Genomic DNA, 17,200 nt, shown 5'->3' on the forward strand with positions numbered 1-17,200 from the left:
AAATATTACATTTTTGTGGATAGAAAATTTCAAAAGATTTCCCGTTTAACTTCCTACATCTTCGTATGTGAACAAGAATTAATATGCTTCCGTTCAGTGATAGAACAGCTCGTTGTCACCGCTTTAAAATAATCTTGTTTTAATATAAAATATTTTCAAACCGCATGAGATTATCGATTTGTCGGCTGGATTTTACCTGTATTATGCATCATGTGTTCTTAAATGCATAATTGCGATTTTGATGCTGTAGAACACAACAAGCGTGTTTTTCTGATTTACTGTATCATATTAATCGTTAGAAATTGCGATGATAAATGAACGGTAATGTATTTTTTCATGCAATTAAAAGAAAATATCTCGGTCACTTTTTCTCAAATACTTGCGTAGATCAGGAATACAGGAATTGATTGCGTTTAGAGATTGGAAAAATCGATATTTGCTTTGTTCATTTGCTTATGCATATGCTTATGAATGATTCGAGAAAATTTATACGAGATCAGAATTGTAGGCCAATTACTTAAAACATAACTAACCATCGTACGTTCCAGATTTATGTTTCTTGCGTATCGTTATGTACGAAGAAGTGCAACAGATCTTACTTAATGGTCCTAACGGATTTAATAACTTCTCTGGTATTTTTGGATTCTAAATATATTTCTGGATTCTAAAGATATTCCTGGAGTCTAAAAAGACGATTTTTAACTGAACAATTTTGTATATATTATGTAACAAATAACCACTATCTACCAGATCTGGTTATTCCGGATTATCGCTGATGCCTGTTTCAGCCAAACATGAAATAATCTGATTACAAGTTGATTATAAATATTAGTTCGTTATTATTATTTATGAATGTTAATTACAATATATGTTTATATATGCTATATATGTTTGAATTATATCAATATTATCAAACTTTTTAAATCAGGACGAATTTAGAGCAAGGAACTAATAATAAAATTACATTGAAAAAATTACAAATTTTTTATTTTATAATGTGTTTATCTTATTATATTTTATCTTATTATACGTTAATGTTATCTTTTTATACGTTAATTTTTATAATGTTATTAAAGTTATCATCATTATTAAATTTATCTTATTAAAAGTTATCTTATTTTGATAAATTAATGACACATTTTTTAATAAAGAAATATTTCCTTATTAAAGATTTATTATTTGTTTTACAAAATTTCATGTTGTTACATTTTATGAAATTTACATAATATATGCTAAAAGAATTGTATAGTAGAAATATACTAAAAGTAAGTCATATATAGTATAGGTTTTTAAGTTTTGTGCAGTATCTTAAGTTAAAATATTCATATTAATATTATCGCAAATTTAACATAACAAATTGTTCATAGCAAAATTTCTGAAATTAGTGAATAAATATATATTTCGAGATTATGTAGCATATATAAGATATTTTCTTGTCCTCTTAAAAACTTCAAGTATTCATCAAAAAAGTGATTTATAATTACATAAATATGATTTTTCCGCACGAAATTATATAAAAAGATGTCGGTTAATTAAAAACTGTTTTTTTTTCAAACTTCCTATTGTAAAAATAATGTTGCATGATTGCCTGTTTAGACATTATAAATGTATTCTTTCGAAAGAATTGTTTTTATTATTAATCATAAATTTATGTAAATAAACGTTCTTAATTACCAATACACGATCATGCAAAATATGATATATTTAAATTAAATTTATCGATGGAAATCCATGAAGAATTTTCGAATGTTTCGCGCGTTCTCTACCTGTTTAAGCATTCAACAGAGGGACACGCGTGATCGTGTATATATACTATATATATATATATATATATATATATATATATATATAACGCGATCGAATACTGATACAGTGCTAAGGGAGAGTTAGTAAAGGACACCACTTTATTTATCTGCGTATGTGATCATAAAGTGTTGAAAGAAAGTCGTTGTTGAAAATTTTAGGAATCGAGACTTCAGCAGTAAATTAATTCTGAAACATGTTTTGTCTTCTCGTGGTGGTGACGGTGCTCTTTATGACGTCTGACGCGCAGTACTTATTTCCATATATTTTTTATTTTATTTTGGAATAATAAATATCGAAAGTATAAAGATCGAATCTTTCTCGTGTCCGACCTCTTGGATTAAACGCGTAACTTGTGCAAATGCAATTAATACTTCAATACAAATTGGATAAAATTTCTGTGGTCAAAATATATGTTTTTATTTATTAATCAAAGAGTAAATCAAATAAGAATATTTTTGAAAAAATGTCTCATTGTACTTTCGTAACGTTCGCTTTTGTTCATCTTGCTTTTATCCCTATTTAAACGACAACCGTTAATATAAATTTCTTTAGAGGTCATCAAATATATCTGCATTCACAGAATGTTATTTCAGGCAATATGAATACTCTTGGGAAAGAACTGACAATTTGCCAAAAGGTACTTCAGTTCATAATTTTTCTTCAGTACGTTTGACCAATATCGACAACGTGATTTATTATGGCACTATTAGCATTGGAACTCCACCGCAAAACTTTAAAGTTGTATTTGATACTAGTTCCCCATATCTTCGGATATTTCCTAAAAAGTCCACAAATCCTGTTGCTTGTATGTATCGTTTATATATACATGTATATGTGTATGCTTTTATTTTTAATTCATTAAATAAATTTCATTTCATCAATATCGATCTTAGATAAGCTTAAACTTCAATTTTTTAAATCCGCAAATATATATATATTCTATCTACACTTATATTTTTCAAGTATAATCTTGGCATTTAAAAAGTTGAATATTATACAGATACATATTTATTTTAATTTTATAGTAATATTTAATATTATAGTGTAAATATTACAATGGCAAACTTTGGAATTTGAAAATGTTTAAATTAATTTAAATAATTTATCACATTCACTCTTTGGAGATACAAACAAACATTAATAAACAAAGATGATTAATAAATTAATTCGATAAAAACATGTACATGTACAACATAAATAATTATTTACAAAAGCATGTTGCATATTTATTATAGATTAATAAGATAATATGTCTAAGCATATTTAAAAATTTTTTTTAATATTTCTAATTTTCGATATTACTGAAACTGCTGCAGTGGTAAACCCATATAGAGTAAATAAAAATAGACTACTTAAAGTACGATACCTCGATTACAATGCAACAGGATTTCTATCTACTGGTACAGTAAATGTAAGTCATTATTAAATAAACATTCTAATTTAATTATAATTAAAATGATAGTTTAAACATTACTTAAGCAATTGTGTTCTTTTTTTTGCGTAGCAATGTACGATGTATTATTTTAATACAAACTTTACCGTAGGTTGCTAACCTCAATATAGAGAGCCAAACATTTCTAGAAGTGGTAAACATATCAGACGAACATATACTTGAATTGTACTCAAATATATCTGACCGAAAATTTGATGGTCTTTTTGGCCTGGATTGTTTCAACATATTCACTGTCGGTGAAATAAAGCCTGTCTTTTACACCATGATTCAACAGGAACTAGTGTCATCAGCCATTTTCAGTCTTTATCTAAATAGGTACATATCTTTTCTACCTATAAGCATCGTATACCTATCTAAACGATATTTTTTAATATTAAAATATCATTTATATTCGCACATTAAATAAACTTAATTTGAATTATCACACTCATACTTATTGCAATATAAAGAACATAACTTGCAGAAACACTTCAGCCGATTTAGGTGGTAAATTGATATTCGGTGGTTCCGATCCTGCTTATTACGAAGGAAATTTTACATATGTTTCTATTACTCGCACAGGATACTGGCAATTTACCATTAATAAGTGCGTTATTTATTAAATTACATTAATAATGTTTCAACAAATTGTTAACGTCATCGTTTTGTAGTATCCAACTAAATAATTTTACTTGGTGCGAGAAAAGCTGTCAAGCTATTGTTGACACAACTACTTGGAAAATAATTGGACCAGAAAAGGATGTTTCACATATTAATCGACTTATTGAAACTAATTCACAGGGAAGTGTAAGTAAACGATATCTTTCAATTAATTGTATCTTTCACGAAGCACATAATATTTGATAGAAAAAAGTAAATTATAAAAAATTGATAATAGCGATAAAAAAATAAATTATAAGTATGTTCAAATGAAACATTAATTTCTATGGAACAATAACGTTAATTCTTATTTCCGAAATACTTATATTCACTAAATATGATTAATTGCTAATCTGATATTATGTTCTATTTAAAGGTGGACTGTAATAGAATTTCTCAGTTGCCTATAATCAGGTTTAATTTGCGTGGTGTTAATTTGTGGCGTAGGGTTAATAAGACGTTCGTTCTTACCGGTAAGGATTATATCATTCAGGTGAGTGCCATAAGAAAATTATTTAATCTCTATTTATTAATTAAAATTATTAAAATTATTTAAATATGTATAAGAGAAGTTTATATCGTGTATTTAATTCTACTCAGGATCCATATGATAAAAATACATGTGTAACCGTCTTTTGGAAACACGAGTCAGCATATGACGATTATGTAAAATGGGTTCTGGGGATGCCATTTATTGGCCGTTACTACACTGAGTTTGATATGGTTAGAGGTCAAGTGGGATTTGCTTTGGCGAAAAATGTATAAAATTTATCAAAATGTATAGAAAATCTTTCATTGTCACCTTTTATTGTGTACTTATCATCATTTTTTAAATTATTTGTTTAATTTTCGATAAGAAAACATTTAATTTTCTAATCGCCAACCGACAAAGTTCGCAGATTATCAATGTGAATTTTTGCGTAATGCCTACATAACTGCGACTTAATTTTCAACAGCAATACTTTATCGTGAATGCAACTGATATGGGCTAGTTATTTGGAATGCGAATTTTTGCGAGTAATTGCATTCGCTAAGGTCATTGTTGCATGGCCGTCTAATAATCGATATAATCAATCTATTCTTTCGAAAAGCTGATTACTCCTTCATTATCAATCTTAATTTAGCGCACTTAATAATTTATTTTTAAACAATTTGTTTTAGTTATAACACAAAATATTAAATAAAATATTTTTAAATTTGATTGATTAATCGGACAGATGATCAATAAAAAAGGTTATGTTTCGAATGCGAGCGATTGGATATATAACGGCCGCTAAATGTCGATGTAAATGATAGCTCTAGTAGACGAGTACAATTTCTTTTTTGTATGTCGTAACGTACAGAAAGAAATTTACTGGAAATTTCGAAAACATGTTCCGCTTTCTTGTGATGACTGTGATGCTGACGGACGCGGAAATCCAAAACTAAGTTCATACATTGTATTGTAAGTTTAAGTTACATATCAGTATAATAAATATTGAATTTAAGATTTGATCTATTCCTTCGTTTTGACCACATTCGATTCTCTGAGATTCCAAACTTATGTAAAACTTATGTCGTGCAATGCAATAAAGTTGCAATAAAAGTTTTCAATCTTATAATAATGTTATAAAAATCATATTCTCTTCGCTAGATTTAATAAGAATTGGAGGTAAATGATTACACTGGATCTAGTAAAATTAATCTTGAAACGCTCTCGTAAATATAACATTTTTGTGGATAGAAAATTTCAAAAGTTTTCCCTTTTAACTTCCTACATTTTCGTATGTGAACAAGAATTAATATGCTTCTGTTCGGTGATAGAACAGCTCGTTGTCACCGCTTTAAAATAATCTTGTTTTAATATAAAATATTTTCAAACCGCATTAGATTATCGATTTGTCGGCTGAATTTTATCTGTATTATGCATCATATGTTCTTAGATGCATAATTGCGATTTTGATGTTGTAGAACACAACAAGCACGTTTTTCTGATTTACTGTATCATATTAGTCGTTAGAAATTGCGATGATAAATGAACGGTAATGTATTTTTTTCATGCAATTAAAAGAAAATATCTCGGTCACTTTTTCTCAAATACTTGCGTAGATCAGGAATACAGGAATTGATTGCGTTTAGAGATTGGAAAAATCGATATTTGCTTTGTTCATTTGCTTATGCATATGCTTATGAATGATTCGAGAAAATTTATATGAGATCAGAATTGTAGGCCAATTACTTAAAACATAACTAACCATCGTCGTACGTTCTAGATTTATGTTTTTTGCGTATCGTTATATACGAAGAAGTGCAATAGATCTTACTTAATGGTCCTAACGGATTTAATGACTTCTCTGGTATATATTTTTGGATTCTAAATATACTTCTGGATTCTAAAGATATTTCTGGAGTCTAAAGAGACTATTTTTAACTAAACAGTTTTTTATATATATTGTAACAAATAACCACTATCCACCACATCTGGTTATTCCGGATTATTGCTGATGCCTGTTTCAGTCAAACATGAAATAATCTGATTACAAATTGATTATAAATATTATTTCGTTATTATTATTTATGAATGTTAATTACAATGTATGTTTATATATGCTATATATGTTTAAATTATATCAATATTATCAAATTTTTTAAATCAGGACGAATTTAGTGCAAGGAACTAATAATAAAATTACAATGAAAAAATACACATTTTTTATTGTATAATGTGTTTATCTTATTATATTTTATCTTATTATACGTTAATGTTATCTTTTTATACGTTAATTTTTATAATGTTATTAAAGTTATCATCATTATTAAAATTTATCTTATTAAAAGTTATCTTATTTTGATAAATTAATGACACATTTTTTAATAAAGAAATATTTCCTTATTAGAGATTTATTATTTGTTTTACAAAATTTCATATTGTTACATTTTATGAAATTTACATAATATATGCTAAAAGAATTGTATAGTAGAAATATATATACTAAAAGTAAGACATATATAGTATAGGTTTTTAAGTTTTGTGCAGTATCTTAAGTTAAAATATTCATATTAATATTATCGCAAATTTAACATAACAAATTGTTCATAGCAAAATTTCTGAAATTAGTGAATAAATATATATTTCGAGATTATGTAGCATATATAAGATATTTTCTTGTTCTCTTAAAAACTTCAAGAATTCATCAAAAAAAGTGATTTATAATTACATAAATATGATTTTTCCGCACGAAATTCTACAAAAAAGTATCGGCTAATTAAATGCTGCTTTTTCCAAACTTCCTATTTTAAAGTCAATGTTGCATGATTGTCAGTTTAGTCGTTATAAATGTATTCTTTCGAAAGAATTATTTCTATTATTAATCATAAATTTATATAAATAAACGTTAATTAAGAATACGCGATCATGCAAAATATGATGTATTTAAATTAAATTTATCGATGGAAATCCATCAGGATTTTTCGAATGTTTCGCGCGTTTTCTACCTGTTTAAGCATTCAACACAGAGACACGAGTGATCGTATATATATATATATATATATATATATATATATATATATATAACGCTATGGAATACCGATACAGTGCTAAGGGAGAGTTAGTACAGGACATCACTTTATTTATCTGCGTATGTGACCATAAAGCGAAAGAAAGTCGTTGTTGAAAATTTTAGGAATCAGGACTTCAGCAGTAAATTAATTCTGAAATATGTTTCGTCTTCTCGTGGTGGTGACGGTGCTCTTTATGACGACTGACGCGCAGTACTTATTTCCATATATATTTTATTTTATATTGGCATAATAAATATCGAAAGTATAAAGATCGAATCTTTCTCGTGTCCGACCTCTTGGATTAAACGCGTAACTTGAGCAAATGCAATTAATACTTCAATACAAATTGGATAAAATTTCTTTGGTCAAAATATATGTTTTTATTTATTAGTCAAAGAGTAAATCAAATAAGAATATTTTTGAAAAAATGTCTCATTGTACTTTTGTAACGTTCGCTTTTGTTCATCTTGCTTTTATCCCTATTTAAACGACAACCGTTAATATACATTTCTTTAGCGGTCATCAAATATATCTGCATTCACAGAATGTTATTTATGTTATTTCAAGGCAATATCACTGGACTTGGCGAATAACTAAGAATTTGCCAAAAGTTCCTTCAGTTCATAATTTTTCTTCAGTACGTTTGACCAATATCGACAACGTGATTTATTATGGCAGTATTAGCATTGGAACTCCACCGCAAAACTTTAAAGTTGTATTTGATACTAGTTCCCCATATCTTCGGATATTTCCTAAAATGCCCAAAAATCCTGTTGCTTGTAAGTATCATTTATATATACATGTACATGTGTATGCTTTTACTTTTAATTCATTAAATAAATTTTATTTCATCGATATCGATCGTAGATAAGCTTAAACTTCAATTTTTTAAATCAGCGAATATATATATATTTATATATATATATATATATATATATATATATATATATATATATTATCTACAATTATATTTTTCAAGTATAATCTTGGGATTTAAAAAGTTGAATATTATACAGGTACATATTTATTTTAATTTTATAGTAGTATTTAATATTATAGTGTAAATATTACAATAGCAAACTTGGGAATTGGAAAATGTTTAAATTAATTTAAATAATTTATCATTTACATTATATATTACATTCACTCTTTCAAGGTACAGACAAACATTGATAAACAAAGATGATTAATAAATTAATTCGATAAAAACATGTACATGTACAACATAAATAATTATTTACAAAAGCATGTTGCATATTTATTGTAGATTAATAAGATATTATGTCTATGCATATTTTAAAATTTTTTTTAATATTTCTAATTTTCATTATTACTGAATAATATGCTTCAGTGGTATACCCATATATAGTAAATAAAAATAGACTACTTCAAGTACGATACCTCGATTACAATGTAACAGGATTCCTATCTAATGGTACAGTAAATGTAAGTCATTATTAAATAAACATTCTAATTTAATTATAACTAAAATGATAGTTTAAACATTACTTAAGCAATCGTTTTTTTTTTGCGTAGCAATGTTCGATGTATTATTTTAATACAAACTTTACCGTAGGTTGCCAACCTCAATATAGAAAGGCAAACATTTCTAGAAGTGATAAACATATTAGACGAACATATACTTGAATTGTACTCAAATATATCTGACCGAAAATTTGATGGTCTTTTGGGCCTAAATTGTTTCAACATAAATGTCGGTGAAATAAAGCCTGTGTTTTACAACATGATTCGACAGAAACTAGTGTCATCAAGCATTTTCAGTTTTTATCTAAATAGGTACATATTTTTTCTACCGTTAAGCATCGTATACCTATCTAAACGAGATTTTTTAATATTAAAATATTATTTATATTTGCACATTAAATAAACTTAATTTTAATTATCACACTCATACATATTGCAATATAAAGAACATAATTTTCAGAAACGCTTCAGCCGATTTAGGTGGTAAATTGATATTCGGTGGTTCCGATCCTGCTTATTACGAAGGAAATTTTACATATGTTCCTGTTACTCGCAGAGGATACTGGCAAATTAAAATTATTAAGTGCGTTATTTATTAAATTACATTAATGATGTTTCAACAAATTGTTAACGTCATCGCTTTGTAGTATCGAAATGAATTACATTACGTCGTATAATTTTACTTGGTGCGAGGGAAGCTGCCAAGCTATCATTGACACAAGTATTTGGAAAATAATTGGTCCAGAAAAGGACGTCTTACTTATTAATCGACTTATTAGAACTAATTCATATGGAAGTGTAAGTAAACAATATCTTTTAAGTAATTATATTTTTCACAAAGCACATAATCTTTGATAGAAAAAAGTAAATTATAAAAAATTGATAATAGCAATAAAAAATAAATTATAGGTATATTCAAATGAAACATTAATTTCTATGGAACAATAACGTTAATTTTTATTTCCGAAATACTTATATTCACTAAATATGATTAATTGCTAATCTGATATTACGTTCTATTTAAAGGTGGACTGCAACAGAATTTCTCAATTGCCTGTAATAAGGTTTAATTTGGGTGGTTTTAATTGGGTTAGTAAGACGTTCGTTCTTACCGGTAAGGATTATATCATTCGGGTGAGTGCCATAAGAAAATTATTTAATCTCTATTTATTAATTTGTTAAAATTATTTAAATTATTTAAATATGTATAAGAGAAGTTTATATCGTGTATATAATTCTGCTCAGCATCCAGATGATAAAAGTACATGTGTAACCGTCTTCCGGAAACACGAGTCAGCATATGACGATTATGTAAAATGGGTTCTGGGGATGCCATTTATTGGCCGTTACTACACTGAGTTTGATATGAATAGAGGCCGAGTGGGATTTGCTTTGGCGAAAAATGTATAAAATTTATCAAAATGTATAGAAAATCTTACATTGTCACCTTTTATTGTGTACTTATCATCATTTTTTAAATTATTTGTTTAATTTTCGATAAGAAAACATTTAATTTTTTAATCGCCAACCGACAAAGTTCGCAGATTATCAATGTGAATTTTTGCGTAATACCTACATAACTGCGACTTAATTTTCAACAGCAAAACTTTATCGTGAATGCAACTGATATGGGCTTATAGTTATTTGGAATGCGAATTTTTGCGAGTAATTGCATTCGCTAAGGTCATTGTTGCATGGCCGTCTAATAATCGATATAATCAATCTATTCTTTCGAAAAGCTGATTACTCCTTCATTATCAATGTTAATTTAGCGCACACTTAATAATTTATTTTAAAACAATTTGTTTTAATTATAACGCAAAATATTAAATAAAATATTTTTAAATTTAATTGATCAATAGGACGGATGATCAATAACAAAAGATATGTTTCGAATGCGAGCGATTGTATATATAACGGCCGCCAAATGTCGATGTAAATGATAGCTCTAGTAGACGAGTACAATTTCTTTTTTGTATGTCGTAACGTACAGAAAGAAATTTACTGGAAATTTCGAAAACATGTTCCTCTTTCTCGTGATGCTGACCGACGCGGAAATCCAAAACTAAGTTCATACATTGTATTGTAAGTTTAAGTTACATATCAATATAATAATTATTGAATTTAAAAAAATTAACCTATTTTATTGTGATCGCAATCGATTTTCTGAGATCCTAAAATTATGTAAATGTGGTTGCATACATAGAACGATAAATCTTAAATAGAAAGTTATTCGTGCAATAAAATAAGAATTTTCGATTTTATAATAATGTTAAAAAAATCATTCTTTTTCATTCAGTCTTTGCTCGATATAATATAATTAATTGATTCCATCTTTATATATTTATCATTATGTGCTGTTAATTAAAGCCGTAGACAATATTCAGAAATCAAAGTCGCGCGGACGTCGAGCGCAATAATAGCCATGCGCAGAAACGAATGCGCACCGGTTCGGCCGCCATGTTAACGCGTCATTGTTACGTCATACACGTTATACGCTTATCGGAGTCATACGCAGTTACGCGGATCGTCGTACATCCGCACTTTTCGCGTCTTTTAACCGCAAATAAACGAATATCGCGAGTGAACGAGCGTCGAGAGTGTCCAAGTATGATCGCGCGACTTTCATAATATGTCAGTGAAAGTGCGCGACAGGTATTTTGACAGTTTTGGTAATGGTGCGATCGCGAAGATGGAGCGAAGTCGCGTCGTATTATTCGCGTCCTTGATAATGATGCGAGCGAGTATCGAGAGTGTCGAATAAAGTGTTGCGTGTTCGCGTTGATGATATCGTGTGAGTTTGTGTGCATCAAGATCGGAATGGGACGTCCCGAGGCGAGCGAATGGAGTGGCCTGTGGAACAGCCGATGAACGGTGAGTAGATTTGATTTATCATATTTGCGTGACAATTCGTGCTCATTCGACGCTTATACAGCATCGCGATGTCCGGAATTACGTTCGGGCAAATCGGCGCCGCGTCATAATTGGATGCGACGCGATGCAATTCAAGTGAAGTCGATCGCGTGAAGATGGTTAGGCTAGAAGCGAATTGAAGTTTATTTTGTATACGCGCGTGCAGTGCTGCACAGTCTATCTCGTAGGGCTGCCAACAGTCAAACGATAAATTTTTTCGATCTAACCTAACCTAACCTAATCTAATCTAACCTTTCAGTGTTTTAAATGTCGAATGTAAACATGAGTGTATGATGCCTGGATTTTATCATGTTTTTAAAAATAATTTAATTACTTCATTAGTGTATTACATTTTATTACGTAGTATATTAATCGTATTAAATGTGCGATGTACAGTTTTACACATTTTAATGAGGAGCATATAATATAATTGGTTAGATTAGATTAAATTAAAACAAGCTGCTGTGATGCATTTAACGTAATAGGATTAATTTGACAAATGTGCAGCTATTGAAGTTACATGATATTTGTGGATACATTTTTAAAGTAATCATGAGTGTCTTATCTCATCTCGATTACATGAAATTAAAATATAAAATATTTATGTATTCCACATTAACGTTGTTCATTACAAGTACTATATTACTACATTGCAAGTACTTTTCTTATATCTCAATCATATTCAACCATTTATTTCATCGATGAAGCTTTTCATATATCGCAGACAATATGATACTGTTTGTGGAATTTTACACAGGTAATACATGGCACAAAAATAATTTGTTCTAAAGTATTGTGCGCATTTTATCAGAAATAAATCAAATTAAATTATTTTCAGAATCCAAACATCGCTACATTGCCAGGATTGTATCTTATTATAACTGCGATATTATCACCTTTTAATATGTGTGCGCAGTATTACATACATAAAATATATAAATTTATTTGAAACATACTGAAATCTTTATCCTATTTACAATATTCATGATATTATAAAAGAAAATTGCAACTCTAATGAAACAGAGCGGTGGAATAATTGGTTGATACTTATGCTGGTCTACAATATTTACCCTTTTTTCACCATTAGACTTTTGGTGCTTTTTTATTATACATATGTTATCTGTAAATATAGTACTCGTAATGTTGTTTCTGTATCACTGTAAGCATACAAAAATGATAGCATTTGCAGGTAATTATGTTATACTTATATATCGTAAGAAAGAGAAAATAAAATAAAAGTTGAATACTGAATGTGCTCTAAAGTAAATCTCATCTAAATAAATAAATGCATAAATGTGCGCTCCACATTCCTCATGAAAAAAATACATAATATTAATCTTTATGTATTATTTTAGATTTGTTTTTTATTCTTTTAATTCTCTAGATGCACTTTTCATTTCTGCTCTCTTTCTTTCCAACTACTAAATATGCTACTAATCTATCATTTTTAATATAGATCTGTCATTTTTAGTGTACATTATTGCAGTAAGTGGAATAAAGAGCAAATCTTTTGGCACATTTAAAATGTACAGGAAAGTCAGTTTTATCTGATGCGTTTTTTTTCTATAGAAATATCTGAAAAAATTCATACGTCTTTTTTAATCTTAGTCTTTCTAAATAAAAATTAGAATAATAAATTGCAAAATAATTTGCTTTAATATATTTTTTATTGCAAACATATGAAGCAAAGTGCTCAAGGTGCATCACTATGAAAACATCGATAGAATAAAAAATAGATCGTATACAAAAAAATTAAAATATTTACACTACATATTTGATATAGCATTTAATCGATATGTGCAGTAAAATCTAATTTTCTCGAATTTTTTCTCGAATTTAAACTACTAAAAAAATATCAATATTCAAATTGTTCAATAGTCTTGTGAAAGAAGCCAGTTCTCACTTTAAAGAATCTTTAGAAAAAAAAAATAAAAAAATTCTAAAGAAAAAAAAAGGACAAGAATTTTAAATCTCACATGGGATATTTTAATTTTATACTAATATTTTTAATGTAACACTTCATTTATAAAGATTTTATTTTGTGAAACGTTTATACATAAAAGTACAATGATTATACGGCTTCTTTAATCTATTGTTTCATCTTCGCATGGTTTTCGTTTAAATAATAAAATATTTGTGCCTCTGGATATTTTTCTCTGGAAGCTTTATGCAATGTGTGTAACTTAAATCTGTTAACGTACAAGTATTAAAGTAACGGAATAAGTATATGTAATTTGATTAAAAACACGTGTTTACATGAATTTTTAATTACATATTTTGTTATGTTACAAATAAAAAAATCATGCTTGCGCGACGCGATTCTAACAATTTACCGACATGCACAAAATGATGACTTTACCGGCAGTCGAAGTATCTTGACTACGTAATTCTGGCGTTTAACGCGAATGCAGATGATGATACTAAACAGCAAAGAAAGATGGCCGCATGAGTGAAACGCGAGGCGCGAAATATTGCATTTCGTATATCGTTCTTTGCGAAAAAAATGTGTGAAAATGTTGTACGTATTCGCGATTAACAGTTCGGTATTGATGAATACTAATCAACGCAAGTATAATTTGTCATGCATTGGATATCTCTTCAAACTCTGTATATGAATCGCTCTCAGTCTTTTAAAATGCAAAACTAAATATTATAAGATTTGACTTTGGGAAAAGCGCGATAAAACAATCGAATCATTCGTAATTCATATCATTAGCATAATATACTATGAATTTTCTACGTTATATATTGAATCGAAATTGCGCAAAAGAGGAAAAAAAGAACAAGCTTATGAATAGACATTTCCATCCTTTACTAAAGAAAAAGAAATTAAAAATATCTCTCAATTTTTTCTCTATTTTCTTCGGGCAAGTCTACATATATGACCAATATGATTAATTGATTCCATCTTTATATATTTATCATTATGTGCTATTAATTAAAGCCGTAGACAATATTCAGATCAAAGTTGCGCGCAGGATTGGCCATGCGCAGAAACGAATGCGCACTGGTTCGGCCGCCATGTTGGCGCGTGCCGTTTCGTCGCGACGTCACTGCTACGTCAAACGCGTCATACGGCCGCCATGTTGGTGCGTGAATCGAGTCATACGCCAGTTACACGGATCATCGTACGTTCCGCATTTTTCGCTCTTTTAACCGTTTTTAAACAAATATCGCGAGTAAACGAGCGTCGAGAGTGTTGAAGGNTTTTTTTCTCAGTGTACACAGATTAATATTATAAACCTCACGAGATGTATAATCGTTTATAATATAAGTGTATTTATATCCAAGTATATTTTTAAAGTCTCACAACACACACGTACATTGAGAAAAAAAAGTTGTTAACTCAACTAAACCGTTTTAACTAAATTATTATTTTTTTAAATTAAAATATTGAAATATTTAAGTTAAATAAATGTCATGTTAGATTTATAATAGTTAAATATTCCAGTTAAAAAGGTAATAATTTAGTTAAATGGTTTAGTTAAGTTAACAACTTTTTTTCTTTTACAATTAATCTTTTCTCTGTCTGCTATTTGATTGTTTTATTACGCTTTTAGAAAGTCAGTTCTATAATGTAACTTTTAATGTTGTATTTCATATGAAATTATTATTTTAAACATAATAATTTTCTTTCTTTGCATTTCTATCATGAATAGACATTTCCAACCTTTACTAAAAAACTAAAAATATCCCTCAATTTTTCTCTCTTTGGACAATTTATTTACATTTATATATAATTCTCTTTATTCCTTTAAAAGTGAACATCGAGAACAAGGCACACGAGTATTGTAAATGTCAAAAAATGATCGCGCGAATATTATAGTTGTGAATATATAAAAATAAATGCAATATACTATGAATTTTCTACGTTATATATTGAATCAAATTGCACAAAAGAGGAAAAGAAGAACAAGCCTATGAATAAACATTTCCATCTTTATTAAAAAAAAAAAATTAAAAATATCTCTCAATTTTTTCTCTCTTTCTTCGGGGCAAGTCTACATATATGACCAATATGATTAATGATTCCATCTTTATATATTTATCATTATGTGCTATTAATTAAAGCCGTAGACAATATTCAGAAATCAAAGTTGTGCCGCGCAGGAATGGCCATGCGCAGAAACGAATGCACAGTGGTTCGGCCGCCATGTTGGCGCGTGACTGGTCACTGTACGTCACTGCTACGTCAAACGCGTCATACGGCGCCATGTGGCGCTGATCGGAGTCATACGCAGTTACACGGATCGTCGAACGTCCGCATTTTTCGCGTCTTTTAACCGTTTTTAAACGAATATCGCGATGAACGAGCGTCGAAAGTGTCCAAGGATGATCGCGCGACTTTCATAGTGTGTCGATGGAAACGCGCGACAGCGATTTTTGACGATATTCAGTGATGGCGTCATCGCGAAGATGGAGCGAAGTGCGTCGCGTTATTTGCGCCCTTGATGATGATTATCGGATGCGAGCGAATATCGGGAGTGCCGAATAAAGTGTCGCGCGTTCGCGTTGATGATATCGTGTGCATCAAGATCGGAATGGGACGTCCCGAGGCGAGCGAGTGGAGCGGCCTGTGGAACAGCCGGTGAACGGTGAGTAGATGTGATTTATTATCATATTTGCGTGACAATTCGTGCTCATTCGACGCTTATACAGCATCGCGATGTCCCGAATTACGTTCAAACAAATCGGCGCCGCATCATAATTCGATGCGATGCCGTGCAATTCAAATAAAGTCGATCGCGTGAAGATGGTTATGCTAGAAGCGATTTCAAATTTATTTTATATACGCGCAGTGCTGCACAGCCTATCTTGTAGGGCTGCCAACTGTTAAACGATAAATTTGTTTGATCTAACCTAACCTAACCTAACCACTGTCTTTGGATGTCGAATGTAAACACAAGCGTATGCTGCCTGGATTGTATCATGCTTTTAAAAATAATATTTAATTATTTCATTAGTGTATTACATTTTATTACGTAGTATATTAATCGTATTAAATGTGCGACGTACAGTTTTACACATTTTAATGAGAAGCATATAATATAATTGGTTAGGTTAGATTAAATTAAAACAAGCTGCTGTGATTCATTTAAAGTAATAGGATTAATTTGACGAATGTGCAGCTATTGAAGTTACATGATATTTGTGGACACATTTTTAAAGTAATCATGAGTGTCTTATCTCATCTCGATTATATGAAATTAAAATATAAAATATTTATGTATTCCACGTTAACGTTATTCATTACAAGTACTATATTATATTACATACTTTCTTATATCTCAATCATATTCAACCATTTATTTCATCGATGAAGCTTTTCATATATCGCAGACAATATGATACTGTTGTGGAATT

General features: G+C 29.2%; 2 protein-coding genes across 2 annotated transcripts; both read left to right on the forward strand.

The window, feature by feature from the left end:
- Positions 1-1,863: 1,863 nt before the first annotated feature.
- On the forward strand, positions 1,864-5,208 carry LOC112637959 (lysosomal aspartic protease-like). Its single transcript, XM_025408726.1, has 8 exons — positions 1,864-2,052; positions 2,400-2,611; positions 3,123-3,217; positions 3,351-3,574; positions 3,723-3,845; positions 3,910-4,045; positions 4,275-4,391; positions 4,499-5,208. The coding sequence occupies exons 1-8, from the start codon at positions 2,000-2,002 to the stop codon at positions 4,661-4,663; spliced, it is 1,125 nt and encodes a 374-aa protein (XP_025264511.1). The 5' UTR covers positions 1,864-1,999; the 3' UTR covers positions 4,664-5,208.
- A 2,328-nt stretch (positions 5,209-7,536) lies between these two features.
- LOC112637958 (lysosomal aspartic protease-like) lies at positions 7,537-11,120 on the forward strand. The gene is made up of 8 exons (XM_025408725.1): positions 7,537-7,648; positions 8,006-8,217; positions 8,790-8,884; positions 9,015-9,235; positions 9,384-9,506; positions 9,571-9,721; positions 9,950-10,057; positions 10,169-11,120. Exons 1-8 carry the CDS (start codon positions 7,596-7,598, stop codon positions 10,331-10,333), a joined length of 1,128 nt encoding a protein of 375 aa, XP_025264510.1. The 5' UTR covers positions 7,537-7,595; the 3' UTR covers positions 10,334-11,120.
- The last annotated feature ends 6,080 nt before the right edge of the window (positions 11,121-17,200 follow it).

The sequence above is a fragment of the Camponotus floridanus genome, unplaced genomic scaffold (assembly GCF_003227725.1).
Source record: "Camponotus floridanus strain SB8 unplaced genomic scaffold, Cflo_v7.5 scaffold226, whole genome shotgun sequence".
NCBI lineage: Eukaryota > Metazoa > Arthropoda > Insecta > Hymenoptera > Formicidae > Camponotus > Camponotus floridanus.